General features: G+C 42.2%; 1 protein-coding gene and 1 long non-coding RNA gene across 3 annotated transcripts in view; one reads left to right on the top strand and one right to left on the bottom strand.

Annotated features, from left to right (window-relative positions):
- Positions 1-1389: 1389 nt before the first annotated feature.
- On the top strand, positions 1390-27383 carry LOC140511093 (uncharacterized). The gene is made up of 3 exons (XR_011969431.1): positions 1390-1461; positions 24725-24955; positions 26353-27383. It is a non-coding gene; the product is annotated as an uncharacterized lncRNA (long non-coding RNA).
- LRPAP1 (LDL receptor related protein associated protein 1) overlaps positions 18335-27383 on the bottom strand; it is a 50177-nt gene continuing 41128 nt past the window's right edge. The window contains exons 6-8 of one of the 2 annotated variants that reach the window (XM_072620091.1): positions 23379-23461; positions 21204-21380; positions 18335-18883 (exon numbers count right to left, since the gene is read on the bottom strand). In XM_072620091.1, the coding sequence (XP_072476192.1) occupies positions 18818-18883; positions 21204-21380; positions 23379-23461 (326 nt within the window). In that variant the 3' untranslated portion in view covers positions 18335-18817. The remainder of the gene's footprint in view (positions 18884-21203; positions 21381-23378; positions 23462-27383) is intronic. The other variant, XM_072620092.1, reaches the window with a different exon arrangement.

Here is a 27383-nt window from a genome sequence, read left to right on the forward strand (position 1 = left end):
CTGACAGCCTGACCTACACTGGGGGAGCAAGGCAAGTCTGAATTCAGTTGCAGAAAGCAAGAGTCAATAGGGGAACCCTATGACCTCCCAGGAGGGACTCTCTTATGCCAGAGGATTGTCTCAAAATAAAGGCATGGTGTCTAGAGAGCTGACCTCTGAGCTGGGAAGTCTTGGGTTTGGATCTTTCCTCTGAAATATACCAACTGTGACCCTGGGCAAGTCACCCTAACCTCTAGTGCAAAGTGTAAAGAAAGTTGAGGTAGAGAAAGTTTTCTTATGGAGGGGTTCTTTGTGTCAATGAAGTCACAGATCTATTGCCTGGCCTTACCCCTATTCTAGAAATGCTAACAGAGCATTCTCCTATCATCGTTGATATGAAGGGAGGGAAAGGTACTACCACCTATTATCTTTACCCTAAACCCTCTGATATTCCAGGCTTTGCTCTTCTTGTCAAAGGTGCCTTCCCCCACAACCCCCCCCCCCCCCATTTCTCTTGGTTTTCACTTTTGAAATTCTGCCAATATCTCCCACTCCTCACTCTCTGTCATGTCCCTACACAATCTGTTGTCCAACCTGGCTGCTTCTACCTCCTCAGCATCTGTCAGGCTCCTAGATTTAAGGCTTTTCCTTAGAGACTCTGGTCCATCCTAACTCTCCACCCTGCTCAAGTGGTTTTCCTTAAATGAGGATCTGATTATGTCACTCCCCAACTCAATCAACCCCAAGGGCTCCCTATTGTCTCAGTATAAACTGCTCTGTTTACCTTCAAGAGCTCTTAGTCATCTGGCCCCCACCTGTCTTTTTGGCCTCACTGAATATTACTTTCCCACACTCTATGATTAAGCCCACCTGGTCTTTGTCACTCAGACATAATACCATCTCCAGTCTCCGTGTCTTTGGCCTGGCATTTCTCTGGGCCTAGAATTTTCCCTCTTGGGTACCATCTCAAAGTCTGCCTCTCCCTTCAAGATGACATGCTTCACAAGAAGCTTTTCCCTAAACCCCCCCCCCCCCCCCCAACAAACTTGTATTTAGAGATTTGGTATTTATTTGTCTTTATTCTCTTTATATTTATTCTGAACAAACATACGTAGACTTGTCTCCTCAGAAAGTAAGCTTCTTGTGTGTGTGTGTGTGTTGGGGGGGAGGGTTGGACGGGGACAGAGAAGGGGTATAATTCATTGCCTCTGTATCCACAGTACCCAGCACAATGCCTGGCATAGAGTAGTTCCTTAATGAAGACTTTGATTTACTGATTACCCACCACTGGTGCTGTTTCACTCAGGTGCAAGAAATTTAGGCAAATTCCCAGTCTTTGTTTGAAAAGGGCCTCCTAATGAATTGCAGGTTCAACTAACTGTCAATTAATTCTGAGAATATAAGAGAAGCACAAATGGGTGGGAGAGTGGGGAGAGCTGCGTCCTCTGCCCTGGTTCTGATGCGCTATGAAGCCCCGGACAGGTCAGTTTTGGTCTTTTGTCCTTGTTCTCTTTGCTTGACAAACAGGGCTGGTGGTGATAGACTGGTTCAGGTGTCCAGAAATGCTAAACTGCATTGTAGGTTCTAGGGTCTCTCTAAGCTTGGATCTTCTAGGTGTAAATCCTGGCTTTGGTGCTTCCTTACTGGCTGTATGGACCTTGGGAAAGTCACCAAACCTAACTGTGCCTTGGTTTCCTTGCCTCTAAAATAGGGGGTTGTGCTCTTCCATTTCTAAGTGCTGTAAATCCTCTGAGTTGAAAAGTTAAAAGCGAATTCCATCTTCGTCGGCATGACACATGGTTATCTTTGTCTGGTATGTTTTTTTTTTTTCACGGAGGCTAACATATTTCTTATTTATTAAATAGTTCAACTTATATACAGGAAGTAACAGAAATATCCAGCAATGATAAAGATGACTGAATCTACCTGGTGACAATGGAGATTTGACCAAACTCATTTATATATAAGAAAAGCAGTTTCAGGGTGGGTTTTTTTTTTTTCAGACTGGCTAACATCTACAACTAGAGTGAGTGATGCCATTCCTAAAGTTATGATTTACCAACTTCCCTCACTTAAGCATAATGGAGTTAAGTTTCCTTTTTAGGATCTTTGGCCAATGTTGCTGATCCAGACCCAATTTCAGATAGTTTTGTAACTTACCAGGTCTCTGATGGAATTACTTCCAGTACGAACATTTATGCTTTCAAGACTATTATTCCTCCAAAGGAAAAAAAAAGAGCTTTTATAGATAAAATTGTTTTGAGCAGACATGCGTCTCAGAATAATGTTTTTTTTATAAATGCATGAAATAAAATACAGAGTACAAAGAAAGCCAGAGGTGAGAGGCAATGAAGATGTAATTTTTTTCTTTTTTCAAGTTCATGGAGCTCCTGTAATCTATACATGGGCCCCCAGGGATCCTAGGTTAAGTAAACCCTGGCCTAGTATAACTCTTTCATTGTAGATGAATCCTACAGAAGAGAGGTGATTGATTCAAGTTCACACCAGTAGTAACAGAATGATTTTCAAATGCTGGCATTCAAATATTGGTCCCTGGACTTTGAAATCCAGTGTTCTTTCAACTCTGCCCTACTTTCTTACCTGCGAGATAGTGAAGTGGGTGTAAGGGTGGAGTGCAAAGAGGACTGGATGCTTGTGTTTGCAGGCCAGCTCTCTGACTGTTAGCTAGGTGTTGTGGGCAGTTCAGAGTCGACTCACACCAGCTGTAAAATGGGAATACTATTGCTAGTCTGGGGAGGGCATTGGCTTATGGCAGCATTTTGTTCAGCAGAGGCATCATTGTTATTGTAGCTGGGCAGAGGGCACCCCACAGAACCAGTCTGATCTTGGAGCTGAGCCTTGAAGAGGATCAAGGGTTCCAAGAGTCAGAGGAGTGAGGGACAACCTGTGCTGGCTAGCAAGAACAAGGAATGTTCTAGATTTGTAGACTCAGAGATGGATGAGATCTTAAAAGTTATTTAATCTAATCCTTTCATTTTATGTTTGAGGAAAGTATAACAGGTCAACTGATTTTCCAAAGGCATACAGGCAAAGTTTGTCAGTCCATAATCATTTATGAAATACCTTCTGTGTGCCAGGCCCTGAACTAGATGCTGGGGATACAAAGGTAAAAGACAGCCTCCATTCTTGAGCTCAGTCTGATGGAAGAGACAAGCTAAATAAAGGAAGGATCTGAAATCATCAACAGAGAGAATTAAGGGGATTGGGAAAAGCTTGCTAGAGAAGAGGGGCTAGCATTCGAGTCCAGGTCATCTCCAAATCCAGCTCCCTCTCCACTGAGCCACACTGTTGGGGAAATGACAAGGGGGCAGGGTGGTTGGAGCAGAGAGTGAATAATCAGCAAGGAAAACCCAGGCTGGCATCAGAGGGTGAGGGGTTCTAAATGGCAAAGCAGAAGTCTTTCTTTCATCTTAAGCAGCTGAAGCTTCCTGGGCAGGGAACAACACATGGTCAGACCCATGTTTAAGAATATCAGTTTGGGAGCTGTGTGAAAGCACTGCAAAGGGAGAGGCTCTCAGAGTTCTGGGTAATGAGGGCCCTATCTGGGGGGATGGAGATAAAGGAATGGAGGTGAGAAGTGTTAAGAGGGGGAAAACAAGACTTGGTAACTGACGCGATAGAGGGCATGACTTCGAAGGATTAAGGATTCTGACATTGCAAACCTAGGCAACTAGAAGCATGGTGGTATCTCCAACAGAAAGAGGGAAGCTAGGAGGAAGGCTGGGTTAGTGGGGATGACTGGCTGCTTCTGTAGGAGGGAGGCCTCTAATGAAGAAATCCCACATCCCTCCAAGTGCCAACACAGTTACTGAGTACCTACTAGGCACACAGCCCTGTACTGTTAAATACCGATGATCAAGATTCACAAGGGAAACATTTGTCAAGTTGGACATATCTTGTGGCTATTCATCCTTTTTTTTTTTCTTCCCACATGCATCAGGGACAGATTTATTTTTAAACTGAATGCCTTGTTTCCTGCTTATTAGTACTCAAAGAATTATTTCTTTTTCTTTCTGAAAAACAACCACTTCTGAATGCTATGCTTGGTAAACATCTTAAACATAGCATACTCTGGTTTGAGATGGCTCATCTGGACTCTCCCAGAGACGTTGCTGAGGCCTGGGATGCAATGCTTGGGGGCTGGATGTAGCTATACATTATGTGTGCCAATGTCCAGAATATTCCTGACTTTAATGTTGAAGTGACTTTGGATTTGCATTTTCTTTTCATCTCTTTTGTTTTATGTATTTATTCATGCAGAGGAAAAGACTGATATGGTGGAGAAAGAATGTCTATTACTGAGATTGAAACTGGCATCAGGCAATATTTCTCAAAGTAAGTGTAGGCCTCAGTTGTGCTCTGGGAGAGGGGAAGGCACTTTGATGGAAAAAGAACCTAGATTAGGCAAGTGTTTTAATTTTGCCAAAATTTTAGTCATGAGAGGAAACCTGGTTTAATGGAGAGAACTGAACCTGGAGGCTGGAGAACCAGGAATTGGAAGACATAGTTTACCCCACGTAACCTTGGACATATGAGCTCTCTGAGCCTGTTTGTTCACCTAACAAGTGATGATGAGTACCCTTTTCCTACCTCCTTCATAGAGCTTTTTTTTCCCCACTGTGAGGCATTTGGGGTTAAGTGACTTGCCCAGGGTAACAAAGCTAAGTGTCAAGTGTCTGAGGCTGGATTTGAACTCAGGTCCTTCTGATTCCAAGGCCGGTACTCTAACCACTGAGCCACCAAGCTGCTCCTCCTTCATAGAGTTGTTGAAATAATGGAAATAAAAGCACTACGTAAACGTAAAACATGAGGTGCTAAGAGGTCTCTTCAAGTGCGGAAGTGCTACAAAGCGCATGCCATCAGGCAGGGAAGAAGGCGGCTAATTAGAGGCCTGATGGCTATTTTCAGACACGTGACTTTGGATAATAATAGTTACCATTATGTGGTGCTTTAAGGTTTGTGAGAGAAACATCATCTCCCTTGATCTTCACAACTCTGGGAGGCAGATGCTATTATGATCTCCTTTTAACACATAAGGACACGGAGGCAGACAGAGGTTAAGTGAGTTACCCAGGGTCACACAGCTGTTAAGTATCTGAGGCTGGATTTGAACTTGGTATTTCTTTTCTCCAGGTCCAGAGCTCAACTAAGTCAATGTACTTGACTTGGATGTTTTTAGGCCTCAGATCTCTGGCTCTGCCAGATGCTCAGGCCAGAATAAGAGGTCTCTCCATCTCTCTGAATACTCTTCCATGTATTAATGCTATCTTTACTTGGGTCCTGAACTCATCCCAACTCGAGTTGTCTCATGAATGCAAAATGCAGCCTGACATTATGACATATTTATAATGATTTATGCTTTTGCTTCCTGTGTGGCAATGCCTGGTAGGTGGTGCAGTGGAAAGAATGCTGGGTCCGGAGTCAAGAAGACTGGAGTTCAAAACCTGACTTAGACACTTATCACTTAACCTCTGTCTGCCTCGGTGTCCTCGAGTATAAAGTGGGGAATCGTAACAGCACCCATCTCTCAGTTGTTTTATGGATCAAATGAGATAGTTTTTTGTAATGTGCTCAGCACAAAGGAGGTACTTAATAAATACATGTCCCCTTCACTTTGCCTTAGATGGCAAAATTAGTACAAAGAACGCTTGATTTAGAGTCAAAGGACCTGGGTTCATATCCCAGATCTCCTGTTTTATAGTGATGTGAGTTTAGGTAAGTCACTTTCCTCTTTGGGACTTGGTTTCCTTATCTGTAAGATGACATGGGTGGGCAAGATGGTTTCTGCATTCCCTACCAACTCTAAAGTGCATTCAATGTATCCTAGTCCATTCCAAATTTCTGTCCATTTAGGATTCGGAAGGGAGAATCTTTTAGGCAGATGACAGAAATTAAGTGATATGAAAGAATTCAAGGACAAAGTGTTATAGTAGAGATAGCACTGAACTGGGTCAGAAGACCCAAGTTCTGAACTGGTCTTTGGTGGGTCATTCTCATCTTTGAGCCTTAGTTTTTTCAGCTGTAAAATCAGGGGATTAGCTTAATTAGTCACAAAGGCTTTCCCCAAGCTTTAGCAATCTTTGATTCCACTTATTTAAGTCCACCCTACTACTCGCTGAAGATCAGTGACTTCGGCAGTCTCCCTGGCATTTTGTGGTGAATGGTGTCTATGCTGAGTTCATTCTGTTTGCTGAATAAATCCAATCTAAGCTATCACTTCTCTGCAGTCTGCAAAGAATCACAGGTTTTGCTTCAAAGTAGAAAAATTCCCCTCTTCTACAAAAGTTTCCTCAGTCAGCTAGAGATGTGTTTAAAAAAAAAGTGTCCTGCCTTCCCACATGATGAGTTTTAGTGAGGGTGAGGAATAGTGAGGCCTTCTAACAAGCTCACAGAAATCTGTTCTATGAACAGAAACATGGCAGACAGATGCTCTCTTTTCCCCTAGCTATTAGCTCTTCCTCATAAACCCAGTGTGTAATCAATGCAAAAACTTGGAGAATTTCACACCCCAACATCCAGCCCAACTATCTTCTGAGAAGGAATCCCTCTATAGCATCCAAAGTGACCATTTTTGCAGCCATGCATGGTAGACCTCCGCAGACAGGGAGCTCACTACGTTGGACGCAGCCCAATCCACTTCTGAAGTGAAGGGCTCTTTTCTTACAACTGCCTCAAACTTTCCCTCACTCTTCCAGTCCTGTCTTCTGGGGCCAAGTGGACTAAGGATGAGCAGATTACCACATGGCAGGCCTTCAGAGCCTCAAAGCTGGCTATTCTGTTTCCCTGTTGAGTCTTTCCTCCTGCAGGCTAAGTATCCCCAAACCCTTCACCTGAAGCTAATAGAGAATTTCTTTCCATTGGTCTGAGTTCTTCCTACTTGCAACAAATCAGTCTAATCCTAGAAGGTACACCAGAATTCAGAATTGATTAGGAGATGAATGATCATTATCTACTAACATATAATTATAGCAAAAGGACTACACATTCTTTCCCTATCTCTCTCTACTGAGTTACCTCAGTTTAAAGATCTGAGACTTTAAGAGTGGCACTGGATAAAGTGCTAGGCCTGGACTCAGGAAGACTCATCTTCCTGCGTTCAAATCTAGCCTCAGACATTTACTAGCTGCGTGACCCTGGGCAAGTCACTTAACCCTACTTGCCTCAGTTTCCTCATCCGTAAAATGATCCAGAGAGGGAAATGACAAACCACTCCAGTATCTCTGACAAGAAAACTTCAAATGGGTTCACAGAGAGAGACACAACTAAAACAACACATCAACAAATGTGTGTATCTTTGTCTGCATATTTGTCCAGATCCATGATTTAATTGTGAGAAACTTCCTGTACTAAATTGGACTATTTGGCCTCTGAGGTTCCTTCTTGCTCTGGATTTTCCAGACTAATCATGTCAAATTCAAACACAAATGGGGGTCTCGAATCCCTACATAGTGATTCCTGCAGGTGGCTTAGTCACGAGTTTTTAAAATAGAATGTTATCTATGTTTTGTTGTATTTTTACTCATTTTGTTAACTATTTCCCAGTTACATTTTAATCTTGTTATCTGGATTTATCTGCTCAGTTAATTCTGAGTTCACTGTGTGGATGAGACTGACAAGGTCTGCTTATCCCCAAGCAAGAACAGGAGTTGGACCCTACTGAGAAGGTGCTGGGGTTGTTGGGAGCTGAGATTTAGTCAAACCCAACCCACCTCTGAAGAATAACCACTGCCTCCAACTTCTGGTCAGCTGGATTCTGGCCCCTGTTCCCTCCCCTCCCCTTGGGCAGCCTGTCTCTGTGACCTTAACATGAAGGGTGCTGAGGTGCTTGCAGGTACCGAATGCAATCTGACCAACTCTTTAGATTTTTTTTTTTTTTTGCCTTAACTACTGGATTCCACATCCTTATTTTCTGCTTTTTCTTCACTCAAGGGACTTGAACTTTCACCAGGTTTATTTTCCCCTCAACTAATGGAATTCCATAATGATCATGGAGAGTAAAGAACGATTTTTTGTTTCATTAAATACTCCCTCTGCCCTTCCATCACCATTTGGCAAGGGACTGGAAATGGGTTTCTACCTAATCTTTCATCTCTTTAAGCTTAATTAGTTTCTAACTCACTTTTTCTCTATTTTAATTAAACAATAAACTTTGGCTCATTAATGAAAATTAAAGTGTTGATTAGAAAATTAACAATCAACAACTACTGTAACGTAATAGTAGGGAAAAGGCTCCCTGACTCTTTCCATCTTCTTTCTCTGAGTGTCATCTCTGTTCCTTGTGAAAAAGAAGTTATAAGGCTGCTACATATTCGGTTAAAAACAGCACGTACCAGAGATAACAGAAGGTCGTCATGTGCAAAGTCCCTAGTATAAGTACTTCCTTAGCAGAGAAAACAACAGAGTAACAGGCCCTGGAGAAAAGGGAAGGAGGCAGGAGCAAGAAAACAGAGACCATGGAGGATAAGGCTTCATATTTAATTCCTGATCAGTTCAAGAGCACTGGATTCAATGCCATAAGTATGAAATTCATTAGGCCAAATTAGTGTTCTAGCAGCAGTAGAAAAAGCATTGGAGAGTGGAGTTAGAAGACATGAGTTTCTTTAAACTAGCTCTGTTTTGACTCTGGAAAAGTCAATTCACCTGAGCCTCAGTTTCCCCATATGTAAAACATGTATAGTCTCTACTTCAGAGTTGCTGTGGGGCATGTGCTTTGTAAGTCTTAAAACACTATATAAATAAGGACAATTATTAGTTTAGCTCTCATGAAATCTGAACCACATTCAACTGCTGGTTGAATGCAATCAATGTTGGATCTTTTCATCTTTATTTTGAGTTATAAATCCTCCTGGTAACCTACAGATCCCTTTTAGAAATAAGATTTTTAAATACACAAAATACTTTTGTGTTTACATAAGTGTAACATAAATGTGATTACAAAGCAAACCAGTTGGGAGCCAAGATGGCGGAGTAGAAAGACGCACATACACATAGCTCCGAACCCACAACCCATAGAACAACTACAAAGAAGTAACTCATGGCGAATTCTGCACCCAGAGGCCACAGAACATTGGAGCGAGGGAGATTTCTGTTCCAGAGAGACCTGCAAACCTCTCACAAAAGCTCCTTCGTGCTGCGGACTGAGCGCCGGGACTGGGAGCTGAGTACAGCTCTGCCGCGGCCGCGGCACCGAGAGGAAAAGATCCGAGCGGGCTTCAGGGACGGGACCTCCAGCGGCCGCACAAGTCCCTCCACCCACAGGTGACGGGGGTCAGTGAGAGAGTTTCTGTGGCGGGTCGAGGGGAGAGTGGGGTGCCCCCATGGCTCGGGCCCCTCGGGAGACAGAAGCTGAGGGGCGGCGGCAGACCGGGGCTCCCCAACCAGGCAGGAGCCTGGATCCATTGTTGAAGGTCTGTGCATAAACTCCCTGAGGGAACTGAGCCTGAGAGGCGGCCCTGCCCTGACCTCAGCACCTGAACTTAATCTCACACTGAATAGCAGCCCTGCCCCCGCCCAAAGCCCTGAGGCTGGAAGCAGCATTTGAATCTCAGACCCCAAACGCTGGCTGGGAGGATCAGGAGGCGAGGTGGGTGTGAGGAAAATATTCAGAGGTCAAGTCACTGGCTGGGAAAATGCCCAGAAAAGGGAAAAGAAATAAGACTATAGAAGGTTACTTTCTTGGTGAACAGGTATTTCCTCCCTTCCTTTCTGATGAGGAAGAACAATGCTTACCATCAGGCAAAGACACAGAAATCAAGGCTTCTGTGTCCCAGCCCACCCAATGGGCTCAGGCCATGGAAGAGCTCAAAAAGAATTTTGAAAATCAAGTTAGAGAGGTGGAGGAAAAGCTGGGAAGAGAAATGAGAGACATGAAGTCAAAGCATGAACAGCAGATCAGCTCCCTGCTAAAGGAGACCCAAAAAAATGTTGAAGAAAATAACACCTTGAAAACTAGCCTAACTCAACTGGCAAAAGAGGTTCCAAAAGCCAATGAGAAGAAGAATGCTTTCAAAAGCAGAATTAGCCAAATGGAAAAGGAGATTCAAAAGCTCACTGAAGAGAATAGTTCTTTCAAAATTAGAATGGCACAGATGGAGGCTAAGGACTTTATGAGAAAGCAAGAAATCACAGAACAAAGCCAGAAGAATGGAAAAATGGAAAATAATGTGAAATATATCTCATTGGAAAAACAACTGACCTGGAAAATAGATCCAGGAGAGACAATTTAAAAATTATCGGACTACCTGAAAGCCATGATCAAAAGAAGAGCCTAGACATCATCTTTCATGAAATTATCAAGGAAAACTGCCCTGAGATTCTAGAACCAGAGGGCAAAATAAGTATTCAAGGAATCCACAGAACACTGCCTGAAAGAGATCCAAAAAGAGAAACTCCTAGGAACATTGTGGCCAAATTCCAGAGTTCCCAGGTCAAGGAGAAAATATTGCAAGCAGCTAGAAAGAAACAATTCAAGTATTGTGGAAATACAATCAGGATAACACAAGATCTAGCAGCTTCTACATTAAGGGATCGAAGGGCATGGAATAGGATATTCCAGAAGTCAAAGGAACTAGGACTAAAACCAAGAATCACCTACCCAGCAAAACTGAGTATAATACTTCAGGGGAAAAATTGGTCTTTCAATGAAATAGGGGATTTTCAAGCATTCTTGATGAAAAGACCAGAGCTGATAAGAAAATTTAACTTCCAAACACAAGAATGAAGAGAACCATGAAAAGGTGAACAGCAAGGAGAAGTCATAAGGGACTTACTAGAGTTGAACTGTTTGCATTCCTACATGGAAAGACAATATTTGTAACTCTTGAAACTTTTCAGTATCTGGGTACTGGGTGGGATTACACACACACACACATGCACACACACATAGAGACAGAGTGCACAGAGTGAATTGAAGAGGATGGGATCATATCTTAACAAAATGAAATCAAGCAGTGAGAGAGAAATATATTGGGAGGAGAAAGGGAGAAATGGAATGGGGCAAATTATCTCTCATTAAAAGAGGCAAGCAAAAGACTTATTAGTGGAGGGATAAAGAGGGGAGGTGAGAGAAAAACATGAAGTTTACTCTCATCACATTCCACTAAAGGAAAGAATAAAATGCACACTCATTTTGGTATGAAAACCTATCTTACAATACAGGAAAGTGGGGGATAAGGGGATAAGCAGGGTGGGGGGGATGATAAAAGGGAGGGCATGGGGAGGAGAGTGCAATTTGAGGTTGACACTCATGGGGAGGGATAGGATCAAAAGAGAATAGAAGTAATGGGGGACAGGATAGGATGGAGGGAAATATAGTCAGTCCTATACAACACAACTATTATGGAAGTCATTTGCAAAACTACACAGATTTGGCCTATATTGAATTGCTTGCCCTCCAAAGGGAAGGGGTGGAGAGGGAGGGAGGTAAAGAAGTTGGAACTCAAAGTGTTAGGATCAACTGTCGAGTAATGTTCTTGCCACTAGGAAATAAGAAATACAGGTAAAGGGGTATAGAAAGTTATCTGGCCCTACAAGACAAAAGAGAAGACGGAGACAAGGGCAGAGAGGGATGACAGAAGAGAAAGCAGATTGGTCATAGGGGCAATTAGAATGCTTGGCGTTTGGGGGGGAGGGGAGAAAATTTGTAACCCAAAATTTTGTGAAAATGAATGTTAAAAGTTAAATAAAAAAAAATAAAAAAAAAAAACAAAGCAACCCAGTTATATTGAAATATAGTTATCAAATGTTTTTTAAGTGGATGGGCTCTTTCAAATCTATCTGTAGACTCCAGGTGAACATGAGTCAGCAGATTGCAAGAGCTACAAAGTGCTGAGTCATTTGTCTAGTCACAACGTTATAGCTCTGCTTAAATATCTGTGCTTCGCAAATGAAAGAACTTGCCTGAACATCAGGCCAGTGGTCTGTCCCCTTAATTTATTCTCCCAGCCGCTTCTGTATATTTTGGTAGACTTTTAAATCAAACATGAGCATGAAGCAATGTGAAGACAAACTGCCAAAGTATACAGATCCTTTTTCCTCATTAATGAGAAAAGATATGGAAAGTACAGATAGTTCCCTGATAAAACTCTTAGTCTAGGGAATATTGATGCAACAGGCACAGTTCTGGCAGACGTCATGACAAGCCAGGTAAAAGAATAACTTGGTTCATTTCTGCAGTCTTGTTACAAGTACAGTAGCTGAAGGGGAAGAAATTAGTTCCCTGAATTTGTGTGATTGGGACACGGAATCTCCTTTTTCTGCTGGGCCTGCTCATTTTCAAGGCAGCTGTTGTGTGGAAGAAAAGGCACTCACTGGTCTGGTAGTCTGTTTAACTTCACTTTGTGTCTGAGTCTATTCTCCTGAACATTCTTATCGAAGACTTGGATGAAGGCATATATGTGAGGATTATCTCACTTACAGAGAGACTTTAACAAAGGTAGAAGGGACAGCTAAAAAGTCTGGAATAAAACAGATTTCAACAGGCTAAAATGTTAGGATGAATCAAGTCAGATGAAATGTAACACGGATAATGCAAAGTCCCACACTTGGGATAGAAATAGTAAACTGCATATATTTAGGATGGGGGAAAACACAGCTAGACAGCTGCTTGTGGGAGAAAAAAGATCTTTAGGATTTTACTGGATTGTGAAATTCATGAGGAAGCTAAGGCAGCTGAGAAAGTGAACTTGCTCTTATGCTTCATTCAATAGAAGGTACCATGTCCAGAACACAAACGGTGATAGCCCTGATACCCTCTGTCCTAGTCAGAAAACAGAGTACTATGTTTGGTTTTCGGCACATTTTATAAAAGACAGACTGGAATGTGTCCAGAGTAAGACATCAAATAGTGAGGGGACTGGAGAAGGTGCCATGTAAGGACTGACTGAAGGGATTAGGGATATTTAGATTGAGGAAGAGAAGTTGGGGACAGTGGGGAAAGATGTGATTTCTGTCTCCAAATATCTGAAGGGATGTAATAGGCAAGGTGGGTTAGAGAATTGTTCTGCTTGGATTTAGGAGGCACAATTATCAGCAATGGTGAAGGTTGCAGAGACTGCCCCAAAAGGAACTGTTTACCTTGGGTGGGAGTGGGTTCCTTTTCACCAAATGTCTTGTTTTTAGTTTTCAACATTCACTTTTATAAGATTGAGTTTTAAACTTTCTCCCCCTCCTTTCCTTCCCTCTCCTCAAGATGGCATACAATCTGGTACAGGCTATACATGTGCAATCATATTAAACGTATTTCCACGTTAGTCATATAAAAAAGAATTTGAACAAGGGAAAAACCATGAGCAAGGAAAACAACCAAAAAGGAAAAATAATATACTTCACCCTGCATTCAGACTCAATAGTTCTTTCTCTGAATGCAGACAGCATTTTCCATCATGAGTCTCTTGGAATTAGATCATTGATTACTGAGTAGAGCTAAGTCTATCAAAGCTGGTCATAGCACAATGTTGCTGTTACTGTGTACAATGTTTTCCTGATTCTTCCCACTTCACTCAGCATCAGTTCAAGTCTTTCCTCACTGAAAAGTCTTTAAGTGAGGGTGAGATATCTACTTTGTCCAGTGATGGTCTATGGGGGATTCTTGTTCAGGCCTCTGGTACTAGAGGCCCTCTGAGGTCCAAATCGGAGATCATGGAATCTCAGAATTGGAAGGGATCTCAGAGGTTATCTTGTTTTTACAAATGTGGAAACTGAGCCCCAGAGAGCATGAATGACTTGCCCAAGCTCACATAGTAAGTGGGAGAGACAGGATTTTTGAACCCATGTTTCCTACCTCCCTTCCAATTCAGAGACTGTCATGATGTGAGCTAAATTCTAGTCCAAATGCTACAGTGAACTGAGCAGTGTGACCACAAGCGAATCACTTCCATTCTGGGTTTGTAGTCTTTTCATCTGTAAAAAGAAGGGGTTAAACTAGAGGGTCAAGTAAAGATTCTTTCTAGCTTTGGCATTCCATGTTTATATATGCTGGGCTTAAAGCAAAAAAACCCCCAATATACTTGTAACCTGTGTTCTAATTGAATCGGCTTAGTGTTATAGAAAGTAGTTGGTTCCTATGAAAATCAGTTCCCCTTTCCGTGTTTTAGTTTCATTGTCTTCAAAAGGTAAGGTAAGATGAAATGATCAGGCCACTTCCAAAACTGTCTGCCTCATCCCCTTCACCACAGAAAACTTGGTGTAAAAGGCGTTTATGCTCTAGACTGCTACCTCTTTACTTTTTTTTTTTTTTTTTTGGGTCATAAAGGCATCAACCTCTAGGAATCAAGCTTCAGACCCACCGTTCTATGGAAACTGTTCTCCCAAAGATCTAATCTCCAAATGCATAGCCCTTTTCTTCTTTTAGTTCTCCTCTACAGCCTTGGATACTGTGGCCCCTTTCATCTATCTTATGGGATGCTCTGTCTTCTGCCAGCTGTAGACACCTCTCTTGGTTGGTCTTGCCTAACAGCTCTTTCTCTGGCTTCCCATCTTCTTTGGCATCCCAATGTCTTTAAGGTGGGTGCCACCCACAGCTCTGTTTTTGGATCTTTTCTTCTCAGTAAGGCGTGCTGTAGTTGTAAGCATGTTGAGGTCAGAAGACTTGGGTCTGACCACCTGCTATATCCCATAAGTACTCATCTGACTCACGGCAAGTTCCCTTCACCCTGGGGCTTGTTTCCTTCTCTATCAGGTAAGAAAGGTCCAAACCCCATGGTCCATGGCTTCAACTAGCATCTCTGGTGGATGACTTCCAAATCTCTTTCTAGACTTCTCTTAATTCACAGATCCATATTTCTAACGGGACAGCTCCACAGAAGTGGATAAATTTGCAAAACAAATCCCCTTGATAAAAGGATTTATTTTGTAAAACTTGAATTCAGTCAAAAGGCCTCACCCAAGGACCTAGGTCACATGCGGTCTCGAGGCCACAGGTTCCCCACTCCTGCCACACCATTCATCTAGACTCCCATATGCAAAACCTTGGGGTTTTCTTTGTCTCTCCCTCTTCTTCACATCCAGTTGGCTAGCAAATCTTGTTGAATCCATCTTTGCCACCTTACAACCCTCTTGTAACCCCAATACTACCATCCTAACATAGGCCCTTATTTCAATGGCATCCTTATTTGGATCTTAATAACTTATTGAGATCTCTGAGCTACCCAGGTGGCATTGTATATCTACTGCTGGGTGCTGGGTCTAGAGTCAGAAAGACCTGAGTTGAAATCTTGATTCAGACATTTATTAGTTTGTGACTCTGGGCAAGTCACTTCACCTTGGTCTGCCTCAGTTTCCTCAACTATAGAATAGGGATGATAATACTACCTACTTCCCCATGCATGTTGGAGGAATCAAACAAAAAAATTTGTAAATTTCTTGGCACATAATAGGTGCTTAATAAATACCTGTTTCTTTCCTTCTTTAACTCCTTCTCCCCTGCAATCCATCTTTTATAATGCTTCCAGAATTACCTTTTTTACCTACAGATCTGTTCATGTCATTCCTCTACTTAAAAACTTTCAGTCTCATTTATCAACTTTAATTATTTGTTTGGCATTCCAGGCTTTCAACAATTTTTGGTGCTTTCCAATATTTACAACCTTCTCTCCCGTTGTTGCCTCATGTACTATTCTGGTCAGGAAAGGCTCTAGAACATTTCCTGTGCTTTCCTGTTTCTATACTCCTGCTTATTGTTCCTTATGTCTGGCATATTTGTCCTCTCCCTCCCTTTGCAGCTTGAATCCTTAGTCATACTTTAAAACCCCAAATGAAATGTTCATTTCTCCACAAAACCTTCCCTGATCATCATAACATTCCTGTCTCCACCCCTAAGAAGTCCTCACATCACACTCTGCTGAAATTTCTAATATATATATATTATGGCTACTGGTATCCTATGCCTTTATTAAACCATGACGTGATGATCCCTGATCCTATCAGTAAAGAGAGTGGTACAAGTGCCAATGTGGATGCTGGAGACACTTGGGTTCAGATCCACCTCCAATTATTATCAGTGTGGCTGTGGGAAGGTTGGCTGCTTTCCTCCCCTCTAAAAGTGGGATAATGACATCCCTAGTACTTACCCTAAAAGGCTGTTAAGAGAATTAAATGAGAACATATGTAAAGCATTTTGTAAACATGAGACCTCTATATAAATGTCAGCTATTATTTAAAATTTGTATCTCCCCAAATGTCTTGCCCAGTGCTCTTCACTGATTAAGCGCTCAATGTTTATTGTACATGTATGTCTTCTATGGCTATACATCACCCACCCACCAACATATGCCCTCGGTCACCTTTTTGTTTCTCACTCTCCTGCCTCCTCCCAGATATACTTACCTCCAATTTTCCTTTGTACCAGAGCTGAGGGGCTACTTTCTCCAAGAAGTTTTAGCTTTATCTATTTTGATTAGCATGGCAGTCAAATTCCTGACCCATTCTTTTTCTCTTCAGGCAGTTTTGCAATCAGCCTACAAGATTTTGTCACTACCAGATTTTATAGTCTAGCTTCTCCTTTGAAGGTCCTTGGTGGCAATGTCATTGTAGACAATCTTTAGAATACCTTGACTGATGCCATGTAGTAGCATCCATCAGGTGGGTGCTCACTGGGTCTCTTGTGACTGTTATGGACTCACACACAGGGTTTTCAAGAAGTTGGAGAACATGCAGAGAAGGATAACCAGGATATAAAAAGAATGGTGTGAAGATGGTTTGGACACACAGATTGGACAAGAAAAACTTAAGGGGAGAATATACTGGTCCTCTAATGCTCAAAGCACTATCATATGAAAGGAGATTAGACTTATCCCACTTGGCCCAAATAGAAGAATTAAGCCCAGTAGGTCCAGATTGCTGGGAGATGGATGTAGCTCAATAGAAGGAAGTCCTAATAGGAGCTGACTCTAAATGGAGTAGACCGAGGTCCCCATAAGTAGGGCTCTTCAAGGAAAGACCAATCAGTAGGGCTATTGTAGAATGGATCTTATCTGGATTGGAGGTTGACATAGATGACCTCAGAGGGTCTCTTCCAGCTCTGGGATCCTATAATTCAAACATATAGTAGAGAAGATTGATGGGTTAGCCATACTGCTAAAATAATCAAGCATCTTCATGATTTGATTTCAAAAGTCAAGTTGAGAATGCAACAGTATCATAATTAACGATCACGTGGACTCTGTGCTGATAAAGTTCTCTCCAGAGTGCAAAGAAAGGTCTGTTATTTGGCCTTCTTCCACACATAAGCTTTATGATACTCCTTTAAGGGCTTGGGTCAACTCCATTCGTGACCTTTCCTGAAGTTACTGGAATTCAGATCTATATGTTACTCAAAACAATGGGCAGGCAGGTCTTTGGTCGCAAGCCCTCTTCATAGCTTGAGAAACATTTGGAATCATTTTCACTTCCTTTTGACTTGAAGCAGAAAGTCTGTTGTCAGAAAATGACTTCCATGATAGTCTCTGAAACTCCTGGTAGATAAGACCTCTCTCAACTAGGATCACTGAAATCTGCCTCTTTCCCATGCAGATGATGCATTCTTGTATTCTATAATACGACTCTACAATGGTACACTAAGTTATCGATGAGAGCAATGAAGAAAAGAGGAGCAGAAGTCAGAGGTTCTGTTGTAGTACAAACTGTGGGTTTCCATTTCTGATCCTAAGAGATGCTCTGATAGTCTATTAATGACAAGAGTCAACATGGCAGAGTGAAAAGAGCATTGCCTTTGGAGTCAGAAGGAATCTGGTTCTGAAGCCTGTCTCTGGATCAATCAATCAAGAAAGATTAAGGGCTTACTGTGTGCCAGGCACTGGGCTACATGCTGGGGATACAAAAAGAGGCAAAAGCCAGTTCGTGCCCTCTAATGGAGGACCATGAACAAATTCCTCAATATTTCTGAACCTCATTTCCTTCATCTGTAAAATGGAGCTAGTAACTGTAGTACTTGAAAAAGTTGTCAGGAGGATCAATGAAGATCATGTACGTAAAATGCTTTTTAAAATTAAAGCAACATAATCATGTTTTACTTGCCTTCTGCATCTCTAGAATCTACCATTCTTTTTTTATTCCATGGCTTACCAAGCCACACTGGAGAGGACTATTAAATTGTGAGCTCAGCTCTGCACATAGCAGGTACTCAGAGTGTGTGCGTGAGCGTGTGTGTACAACTTTAAATACACAAAGGTGAAGCATGGATAAGAGAGGAAAATGATGCCCAAGGATTTCTTTTCCCCAACACAGGTTCTCTAACAAACTTCAGATGATAGCTGGGAATGCAAAGGGGACAGAGAATTACACGATGAAGGGCAAGGACAGGAGAGCTTTCAGACAGAAAGACAAAGCCACTCACATCTTTTCTATTTTTCAGTTTAATTTGTTACAGAGAAAAGATGAATCACAGTAGTTAATGCTGCACATGACAGTTATTTTTAAAAAAAGTCTGGTTTCAAAATTATGAATAATCTGATAGCTTTAAATACTTCAATAGCTTTTGATTTTTTTCTAATGATTTCTTTATATAAAACTTCTAGTAATGAGTTCTAGATTTGTGGATGGATGCAAATTGATGTAGCTTCATTTTTCTGTATGAGCGATGTGAAAAGAACTTATAGAAAAACACCCACACCTTGTAGCTGGATGGTTAGATGAATGACAGCTGCTAATGATTTCCTTAGTAAGCACACTTTGACCTCTCTGCAGAGGTACCATTACCTATGTTTTCTACATTAAAAACACAGCATTTTAATATTCTTTTAAAGATGAAAACCTATGGGAATAAATGTACTGATGCTCAATGCAGACAGAGAACATGATGCTGAGGACCTCCAGGATACCTTTAGAGTTCGTTGTGTTGAAGACCTCTTGAGATTCTAGTAGACAAATCTTGTAAGTGCTTCTTTACCTAAAGATGGAACATATTTTTAACTTGTTGGGTAGGCAATTAAAAAGTCAATGGTGTAAGTTCAGTGCTAGATATTTAGATAAAAACAAAAATGAAAACATACGAACGTTAGCACCGATATGGATTTCCACTCACCCGCTCATCCTGAATTGGCTGTTAATATCACAAAAGCAACTCAATAGAACTAGAAAACATCTACTGAATAATATAGAACAAAAAAGAAAAGCAGCAGGAAACAAGTGAGACTGAAAGATAAAGCAGAGACTGGGATGTGGAAAGGGCTGTGGTCCTGGAGTTACAAACCTGGAATTCAAATCCTTGAACTTAATAGCTGTGTGAAGGGGGTGGGGGAGGGATGGTGACAAGTGACTTTTCTGAGCCCCACTTTCTCCCTCTATAAAATGGCAAGTGATACTCACCCCTCCTTCCTCCTAAGGTCATTATGAGGAGAAGCCTTTGCAAACTCCCACGTGTTATGGCACTGTGAGGTATTCATACTTGGAACACCAGGCCATTTTGTTACTTTAAAAGTCAGAGAAGGGAATGGAAAAGACAAAGTGCTTTCCCTGCAGCCACACTGTGTGAGTGACTTCCATCTTACAAAGAAAAGGATCAAAGCTTCAGGGAACTGATGTGACTGAGGCTCCTGCTCTTTCCCCAGGGCTCTAAGAATTGGAAATAATTCAGAAACAGTGACTTTACTTGTAGATGTAGGGTCTCTTCCATGTAAAAAATTTCTTATAAACCTGTAGACTGCTTCTACTGTAGAGATACTACGATGAATACGTACTATTGAAATCTTCAGTCTCCACGTGGACATGTGGAAAACAAGAGTTACTTGACTTAGCTGAAGTGTTTGGTTACCTTATTCCTCCTCTACTAACATTTGTCAACTTTTATCTTCACAACAGAACTGCCAAATTCAAAGAATAATCTTCAGTCTTCTTATTAACACTAAATCTCTTTACAGAATAGTATTTTGTTGTAACTACCATTAAATAATAAGCATATCCTACAACAATCCTTCAAGGGTCCAGGATTTAATCAATGTTTCCTACCTCTACCAAGGCACCTTGCATTTCCTCCAAGCTGTCTTGGTGAATTTCTGTGGTCAAAAATGTCATCATTGGTGTCCGAGGTGAAGTGTCCAGTCTTAGCTAAGGTGGTCCTTCGATGACAGGCCTATTGCACACTGACTGACCTGTCTCAGTGGGCAGGTCCAGGGTTACTTCCATACCATCACGAGGCATTGGTGGGGTGGAGTGGGGGCACACAGGCTCTATGTGGGAAAGAGCCGATGACCAGGGGCTCTCTCTCATTCTTCTGGTGGTCATCTGAACCTATACTTTCCAGGCTGTACTTCCCTAAACACCACCTATTATTATTCTACCTATCTCTTAAGCTCTGGCTCAAAATATCAAAGATTTCGACGTCCCCTTCTCCTTGTCTTGCTCACTTCACTTTGTGTCAGTTCATACAAATTTTCCAAGGTTTCACTGAAACCGTGTTTTGTCATTTTATGGCAAAACCACATTCTATTACATGCAGATACTGTATCTGTTCAGTGAATCTCCACCCCCCACTGATGGGCCCTTCTTAGTTTCCAGTTCTTTACCACTACAAAAAAATAGCCACTCTAAATATTTTGTATATATAGCTCACTATCTTCTTTCTCTGACCTCTCTTAGAGACATTAGGGATGGACAAATCATTGCATGAAGAACAGAAGTGCCAGGTCAGGTGCAATCCTAGTAATCCAAACAGAAAGATGGCTTTTGTGGTTCCTTTACAAGTAACCAAGTGCCTGCCCTGCTCAGTATCTACTATTTGTGACTCCTGCCAAAAGCTTGATGGTAGAGAGGAAAGAAGGCTGAATGCAGAGGGAGGAGATCTGTACTTGGAAGCTGTGTGACCACCACTAAGTCACTTCCCCTTTTTTAAAACTCCAGTTTCCTCCAGTAATAGGAGAAACAACATGACTGCATGGGGGTCATTCTTGCACAATCTAGCTCACAGACCTGTGTGACAAAGGCCCTGTATAAGTGCCAGTGAGCATGATGAACATGCTGTGGGGGAGCTATACAGCTAAATGGGCCTAGGATACAGGCTCAGAGCACCAGCCTGCTGACAAAGGGAACGCTGGCCACAAGTGCACTGGCTGCAAGGGGCCAAATTTTAAGCAACAGAAACTCACCACGACCTTCTATTAAGTCATGGGCTGTGATCTACAGTGGGGAAGGGTATACCCACAGGGAAGTGCTAAAGCATAAACACCAGAGGACTTCTACGGCTCCTCCCGGCTGCCCCAGCAGAGGCGCACCTTGTAGCCCAGCTCGCGGGTCCTCCCCTCCAGCTCGGCACACTTCTCCTTGCTCCTGTTCAGGCGCTCCTCGTCCCCAGTCCCCTCCGCGTGCTTCAGTTTCTGATGAGAAATCTCCAGCTGCTTCTGATAATGCTGGTGCTTCTCTATTTTGGCTTCAAAGTGTTTAAGCTCCTCCTACAACGTGGTTAATTAGAATAAATAATTGTGTTTCTCTTTATCATGTTCTCTATGCTAACTTGGGTCCCTGAACAATGTTCACCACAAACTTTTACACATTTTTCTGCATAACTTCATGCAGTGACTTTGGAAACCAAACCACTGCTCATGCCTGCCGTGGCTGGGGGAAGGTCTGACATTTCTGAATACTCAAGATGTCACATCCCATAAAACTGTCCCTCTTTATAGAAGAGATGACAGTGACAGCTTCTCGAATAGCAAATGAATATGCCTCTCCTATCTGTGTGACCTGAGCAAGCCCTGAATCTCTCTGAGCCTCAGTGTCCTCATCTTTAAAATGAGAGAATTGGACTAGATGAACTTTCAGCTCTAAATTCACATTTTAAAAATAAAGTGGTTGAAACTACTCCACTGGCTGTTTTAAATGAAGAAATTCTCACTTGACTCTGCTTGGAGTCCAAAAGCACCAATGCCAAGGTATGTGGAAGGTACTCAAAAATACATAGACATGTTCAACACCTGTGGTTTCTTTTGTGTGGGAATTTCCTCTGCCAAAGAAGACTACAAGTCTAATCTTTTTTTCTAACATGGTAAACCCTTGGTTAGCCATCACCAGGCAGAGTACCTCAAGGAACCAGTACTAGGAAAAATTTGGGAAAGTGAAGGTGGAAATCAGAGTGAGCCAAGCTGTGGAGAGGAACCCCAAAGACAAAAGTTGTAAGAGGCGCCGTTGAGTCACTGACCACAAGTCTTAAAAGACTCCGGATGCTGAGAACAAAATTACTGAGATGAAAAGGAGAATAACCAGGGACGTAAGAGAAGGCAGCCTGAGGAGGAGAGACGCAGCTTCATTCTCTGACTGTCCTGGCCAACTATGGATTACTGTCAGGAATTTAAATCTACTAAGTCTTTCTAGATTAGTAAATTCACCTTCTTAAATCACCAGTTTACCTAATATTCTTAGGTATTTGTTTTATTTACAATTATAAATAATTATAATAATTATATATTAATTATGTATAATAATAATAAATTATAACAACTGTAAATATATAAGTATAATTTATATAATTTATTTGATTCTTAGAATAAAAAATGACATTTTATTCAGTAGGGACCACGTGTTGGCAGAAAGAACTTATCACAGCGAAGGGGAAAGAGCCCAGCAGGAGTGCAGAACGCTCGGTTCACATCCCAACCTGGCCACCAATATGCTCGTCATTTTCCCTCTGTGGGCCTCGGGTTTTCTCATTTGTACAATGAGTGGGTTGGACTATAGATCAGGGGTTCCCAAATTTATTTGGTCTACTGCCCCCTTTAGAAAGAAATTACTCAGCATATCTCCCTAGAAATCTACTTTCTTTAACCTTTTTAACTCTTTTTTTCTTTGGGAAATTTCCTGCTATTTCAAACTACTACTGCCCTGTTGGATTGTTCCAGTGCCCCCCTAGAGGGTGGTATCACCCACTCTGGGAACCTATAAGGTCTCCCCTAATAGTCTATGAAACTACAGAAATGAAGAGGGGCCACCAGATGTTCTTTCCTCTCTTCTGTTGTAGAAATCAAGGAAGACAAATGGGCTTTAAGTCATGCTTGCTCCTATTTTCCTACAATACAGAATGAAACTGGAAGGGAAAAAGCAAGGGGCAAGGAGAAGAATCTGGGACTGAATATTTGTGCTATGTTACTTTTTTTTGGGAAAAAAAAGGTAACTTATTTTGGAAAGATACAAGATATTTAAAACCACTGGTCAGACCACATCTGGAGTGCTGGGTCCAGGTTTTGGTGCTTCGCTTTAGGTTCAATATGAAGAACTTTCTAATAATTACGGCTGTCCCAGGATGGAATGGGCAGTCAAAGTAGTTAAGTTTCCTGGGATTACTGGCAGTATTCAGGTAGCTCCTTGGAAGAAATTCTTGTTGGGTGGGGCTTGGGCTGGATGGCTCAACTCTGACAATCTGATTCTACAGAAGAATCATTGTGAACCTTTCTTACCCGGAATGAGTCCAGCTCCTTCTGAGTAAAGTTTGCTGTTTTAGCCATGTCCCACAAATCAATTACTCTTGGTTCTTCAAACTCTAAAAGGAAAAAAAAAAGTTAAAAACCATGGCAGGTGCTACCATGTGACTAACATTTTCATCTAAAGACATTTAAATGTATGATCCAGAATGCCTGAAGTGATCTTAAAACAACCACATATCCCTTTCATTTAAATCAGTGATGCTTCTTCCTTCATAGATTTTAATACATGACTGTCATAAGGAAGCAAAGAGGAATGCAGCATTATAGAGTGCTTCCCCACAACAACCCTGTGAAGCAAAGACTGCAAGTATCATTTTCTCCCTATAACAAAGGTGGGGTCTGAGACTTAAATCACTTCCCCTTTGTGGGTCTCAGTTTTCCCATCTGTAAAATGAGAGGGCTGGACTAGCTGGTCCCAAAGGCTTCTCCCAGCTCTAACGTGATGACTCTAAATCTCACACTTAAATAAATCTCAACCACTGTGCTAAAAATGACTACATTCAGCCTTTAAGAAACTGACAATCCCAAACTGGAAATATCAATGTTGGAAAAGGAGGCATCTCTTCCACCTGAGTGGTTCAGGAAGGGCTTGAGAGAGCAGGCAGTAATGTGCCAGTGATGAGAACAAGCAGGGTTTCACTAGGTAGAAAGATGGTGAGGAAATGCATTCTGAGAAGGCAGCTACTAATCCAGTTTGGCTTGAATGGAGAGTGGGTGAAGAGGGAACAGTAGGAAATTAAGGCTGGAAAGGAAGACTGAAGATGCCCTATGAAGGGCCTTAAATGCTGGGCAAAAGTGTTTTTATTTTATCCTAAATGACCATGTGAGTGACATGGTCACATCTGTGGATCAGACAGAGGTGACCCAATGGAGGAGATTGTCAGAGGAGAGCCAGTCAGAAATGGAGGGGACACTCAGGAAGTAAGAGGAGAATCTGGAGAGAATAGTATCATAGAAACTAAGGGAATAGGAAATTTAGGGCAAAGAAATGCAAAAAACAATGTTAACTGTCAGGGAGGATGAGAAATGATTAACAGCCATTAGAGCTGGTATTCTGGAGGTCCATAGTGACCTTGGAGAGAACATTTTTGGTGGAGTTGGAAGATAAAAGGAATTGGGGAATGAATGGGTCCTGAGAAGGCAAAGGTACCAAGTTTATGCTTCTCCTCTAAAAACTGAAGGAAAAAATATTTAGGCTTTTATAATAATCAGAGGTGCAGGGCAAAAGGTGCATGCTCATTTTCTTGTCCCTTTCATCCTCCTTTCCATGGATATTTTTAAGAACTAGCCTGCTTTACCGTGCTATCTGTTTCTTGTAGCTTACAATCATTAATCTCTGCTTAATGCCTCAACTTTAATGATCAGTAACTGAGGTACCAGAAAATATCTGAGTTGTTCCAGAAGAATAATCTTCAGAGAAGACACTCATACATCCTACCACTATCCCATCAGCTTTCTGTCACCATAAACCTCACAATGACGCACTTAAATTTTAGAAGATTGGCCATAATTCGGGATGGTCAAGATGGCAGCACAGAAGAAGCACTCAGGTGAGATTTCATAACATTCTCCTCCAAACAAATTTATAATAATGCCACAAATCAATTTCTGGGGTGAGTAAAACATTTTTCCAGCCCAAGACAACTTAGGAGGCTGGAAGGAGGGTCTGATCCAGAGAACATTTGGCTACAACACTAACAGGGGGCCTTGGAGGAGGTGCCTGAGGCAGCAGCAGCTCTGGGAACTCTCAGCCAGGCAGGATCAGGAAACTGGACAACAAGCTGGAGATTACAGGGGACCTCTCCGCCAGTACTGAGCACTTCAGCTGCCTGTATCCAGTTCTAGGTGGAGAGAGGGGCTTTTTGTCAAGAGGGAACAGGGACCCTTCCTGGGTGAAGGCCAGAGTTAGACCAGGAGAGGAGTGATCACACTTCTCCCCAGATCGTACACATTAGAAGCACCAGAAACTTCCAAACTCCCCAGACTTCTGAATGGCAGCATGAAAAACATGAAGCCTGGGGTAGTGTCTCTCTCCCCAGGTGAGCAGAGGCTAACTTTAACCAAGTTAAAAATCAAGAAAGAGGCTGGGAAATTGAGCAAACAACAATAACAAAAAAAGAACCTGACCACAAAGGGCAATTATGGTGACACTCAAATACAGTATTCAAGAAAAGCATAAAAAGGCAAATATAAATGAGAAATCCTAAGGGACTTAACTTTTCACATTCCTATATGGGAAGATGACACATGTAGATCCTATGACATTATCGTTAATATGGCAGTTAGAAGACGTCTACACAGAGAGAGGGCAGGGATGTGAGTTGACTATGATGGGAAAATCTCAAAAAAACCAAACAAACCTCAAAACAAAACACAGGGATGAACTGGGAGAAGGGGGAAGGGAGAGGAAGAACAAGAAAAATCATCTCACATTAAAGAGGCAAGCAAGGAAGGTTGTCTACAGTGGAGGGGGAATGGGGTTTCAAATGGGCAGCACTAGAATCTCACTCTCATCTGAACTGGTTCAAAGAGAATATATACACACTCAGTTTGGTATAGAGATCTATCTTACCTACTTACCTAAATGAGAAGAGGGTAAGGGGATAAGGAAGGTGGATTAAGGGAGGCAGCGGTCAGAAGCAAACTAGACTTCTGAGGAGGGACAGCGTAAAGAGAGACAGATGGGGACTTAGTTTTGGTGAGAAGGTTTGAGTGCCAGAGGGGGACTCTGGGAAGCAGCTGAGGAGCTACCTGGCTTTGAGAACCCAAATGTGGTGCTTCCCTCTCTGGTAATTATGGTCAGACAGAGGAAGCCATGTTAATTACTTTGGGGTTCAGGGTGTTGACTCCCCTGAACTAGGTGAATGATATGTGCCTGACTAAAGAACTGATACATGTGCTTGACAAAAGTGATTAATAACCCCTCAAAAGTTGCCTTTCCTTTCAGGAATGTGATCTAGGAATCTGTGATAGCAGGTCCCTCTGGGTATGCTGGGATGCTTACTGATACATTATGGCAACAATGAGGATGGGATCTGCATAAATTAAAAGGAAAGTATGGGGACTGGAATAACTGTCTTTCCCATTGGTGGTGGCTATAATTCTGTGGAACCCTAGGACGTGGGGTTGGCCAGAACCTGGGCTTGAGTGGATTAGCCCGGCTCCAGACTGTGCTGGGGGAGTGAAGGTCTTTAAAGTATATTATATTTAGAAACCAGACCAGAGTGGCAAGAATTTGGAATGGAGCAATGGAACCCAAGGGGAACACTGTCTTTGTATTGACCCAGCTGACCTTGGTGAGAGGAACAGGAGAGCAGAGCTGCCTTCAAACAGACCCAGGAAGGAACTAGGAGTGGCTGGCTCCTGCTGGAGGAGGAGGAACCCAGGAGCTCGGAGTTCAGCCCTGAGGCAAGATTGGGACTGAGCAGCAAAAAATGTGTGCTTTCTTGCAGCCTTCTCCTGGGACAGTTAGAAGTGCCATGTACCCCCAAGGACTCCACCCTGATGGCTCTGTTGCCCAACCACCCCTCAGGACTTGGAAGTGGGGCTCATTAGAGCCTACACCTGAGAGTGCAGGGTGGGGAGGACATGTCCCCAAGAGGACTGTGCTTGGACATTTCTGTTTGGAACTGAGGAAGGAGGAGCTAGTTGCTCTCTCCTCAGAGAATGATGTTATGCCCATAGCTCTGTTTAAAGCCATTTGGCCACCCTGGTAGTAAGTTGCTACGTTATATATTTTGCAAATGTGAACTATACTGTCTTTACTAAAGAAATGTTAATATCTATTCAGATACAAGTTGTCCATGTAACTAGCTTAAATCACCTGGATTTGGGATTACAAAAATGCCTTTTTGTTTCAGGATCCATGGCCATTTAGATTTATAAGGCCAAGGATTCTGGAGGGTAATGGCAAGTAAAGTACCATCTTTTGCTGTTTTTTTAGTATAATCACAAAATATAATGCCTCTATTAGAATAT

Source organism: Notamacropus eugenii, chromosome 6 (assembly GCF_028372415.1).
Source record: "Notamacropus eugenii isolate mMacEug1 chromosome 6, mMacEug1.pri_v2, whole genome shotgun sequence".
NCBI lineage: Eukaryota > Metazoa > Chordata > Mammalia > Diprotodontia > Macropodidae > Notamacropus > Notamacropus eugenii.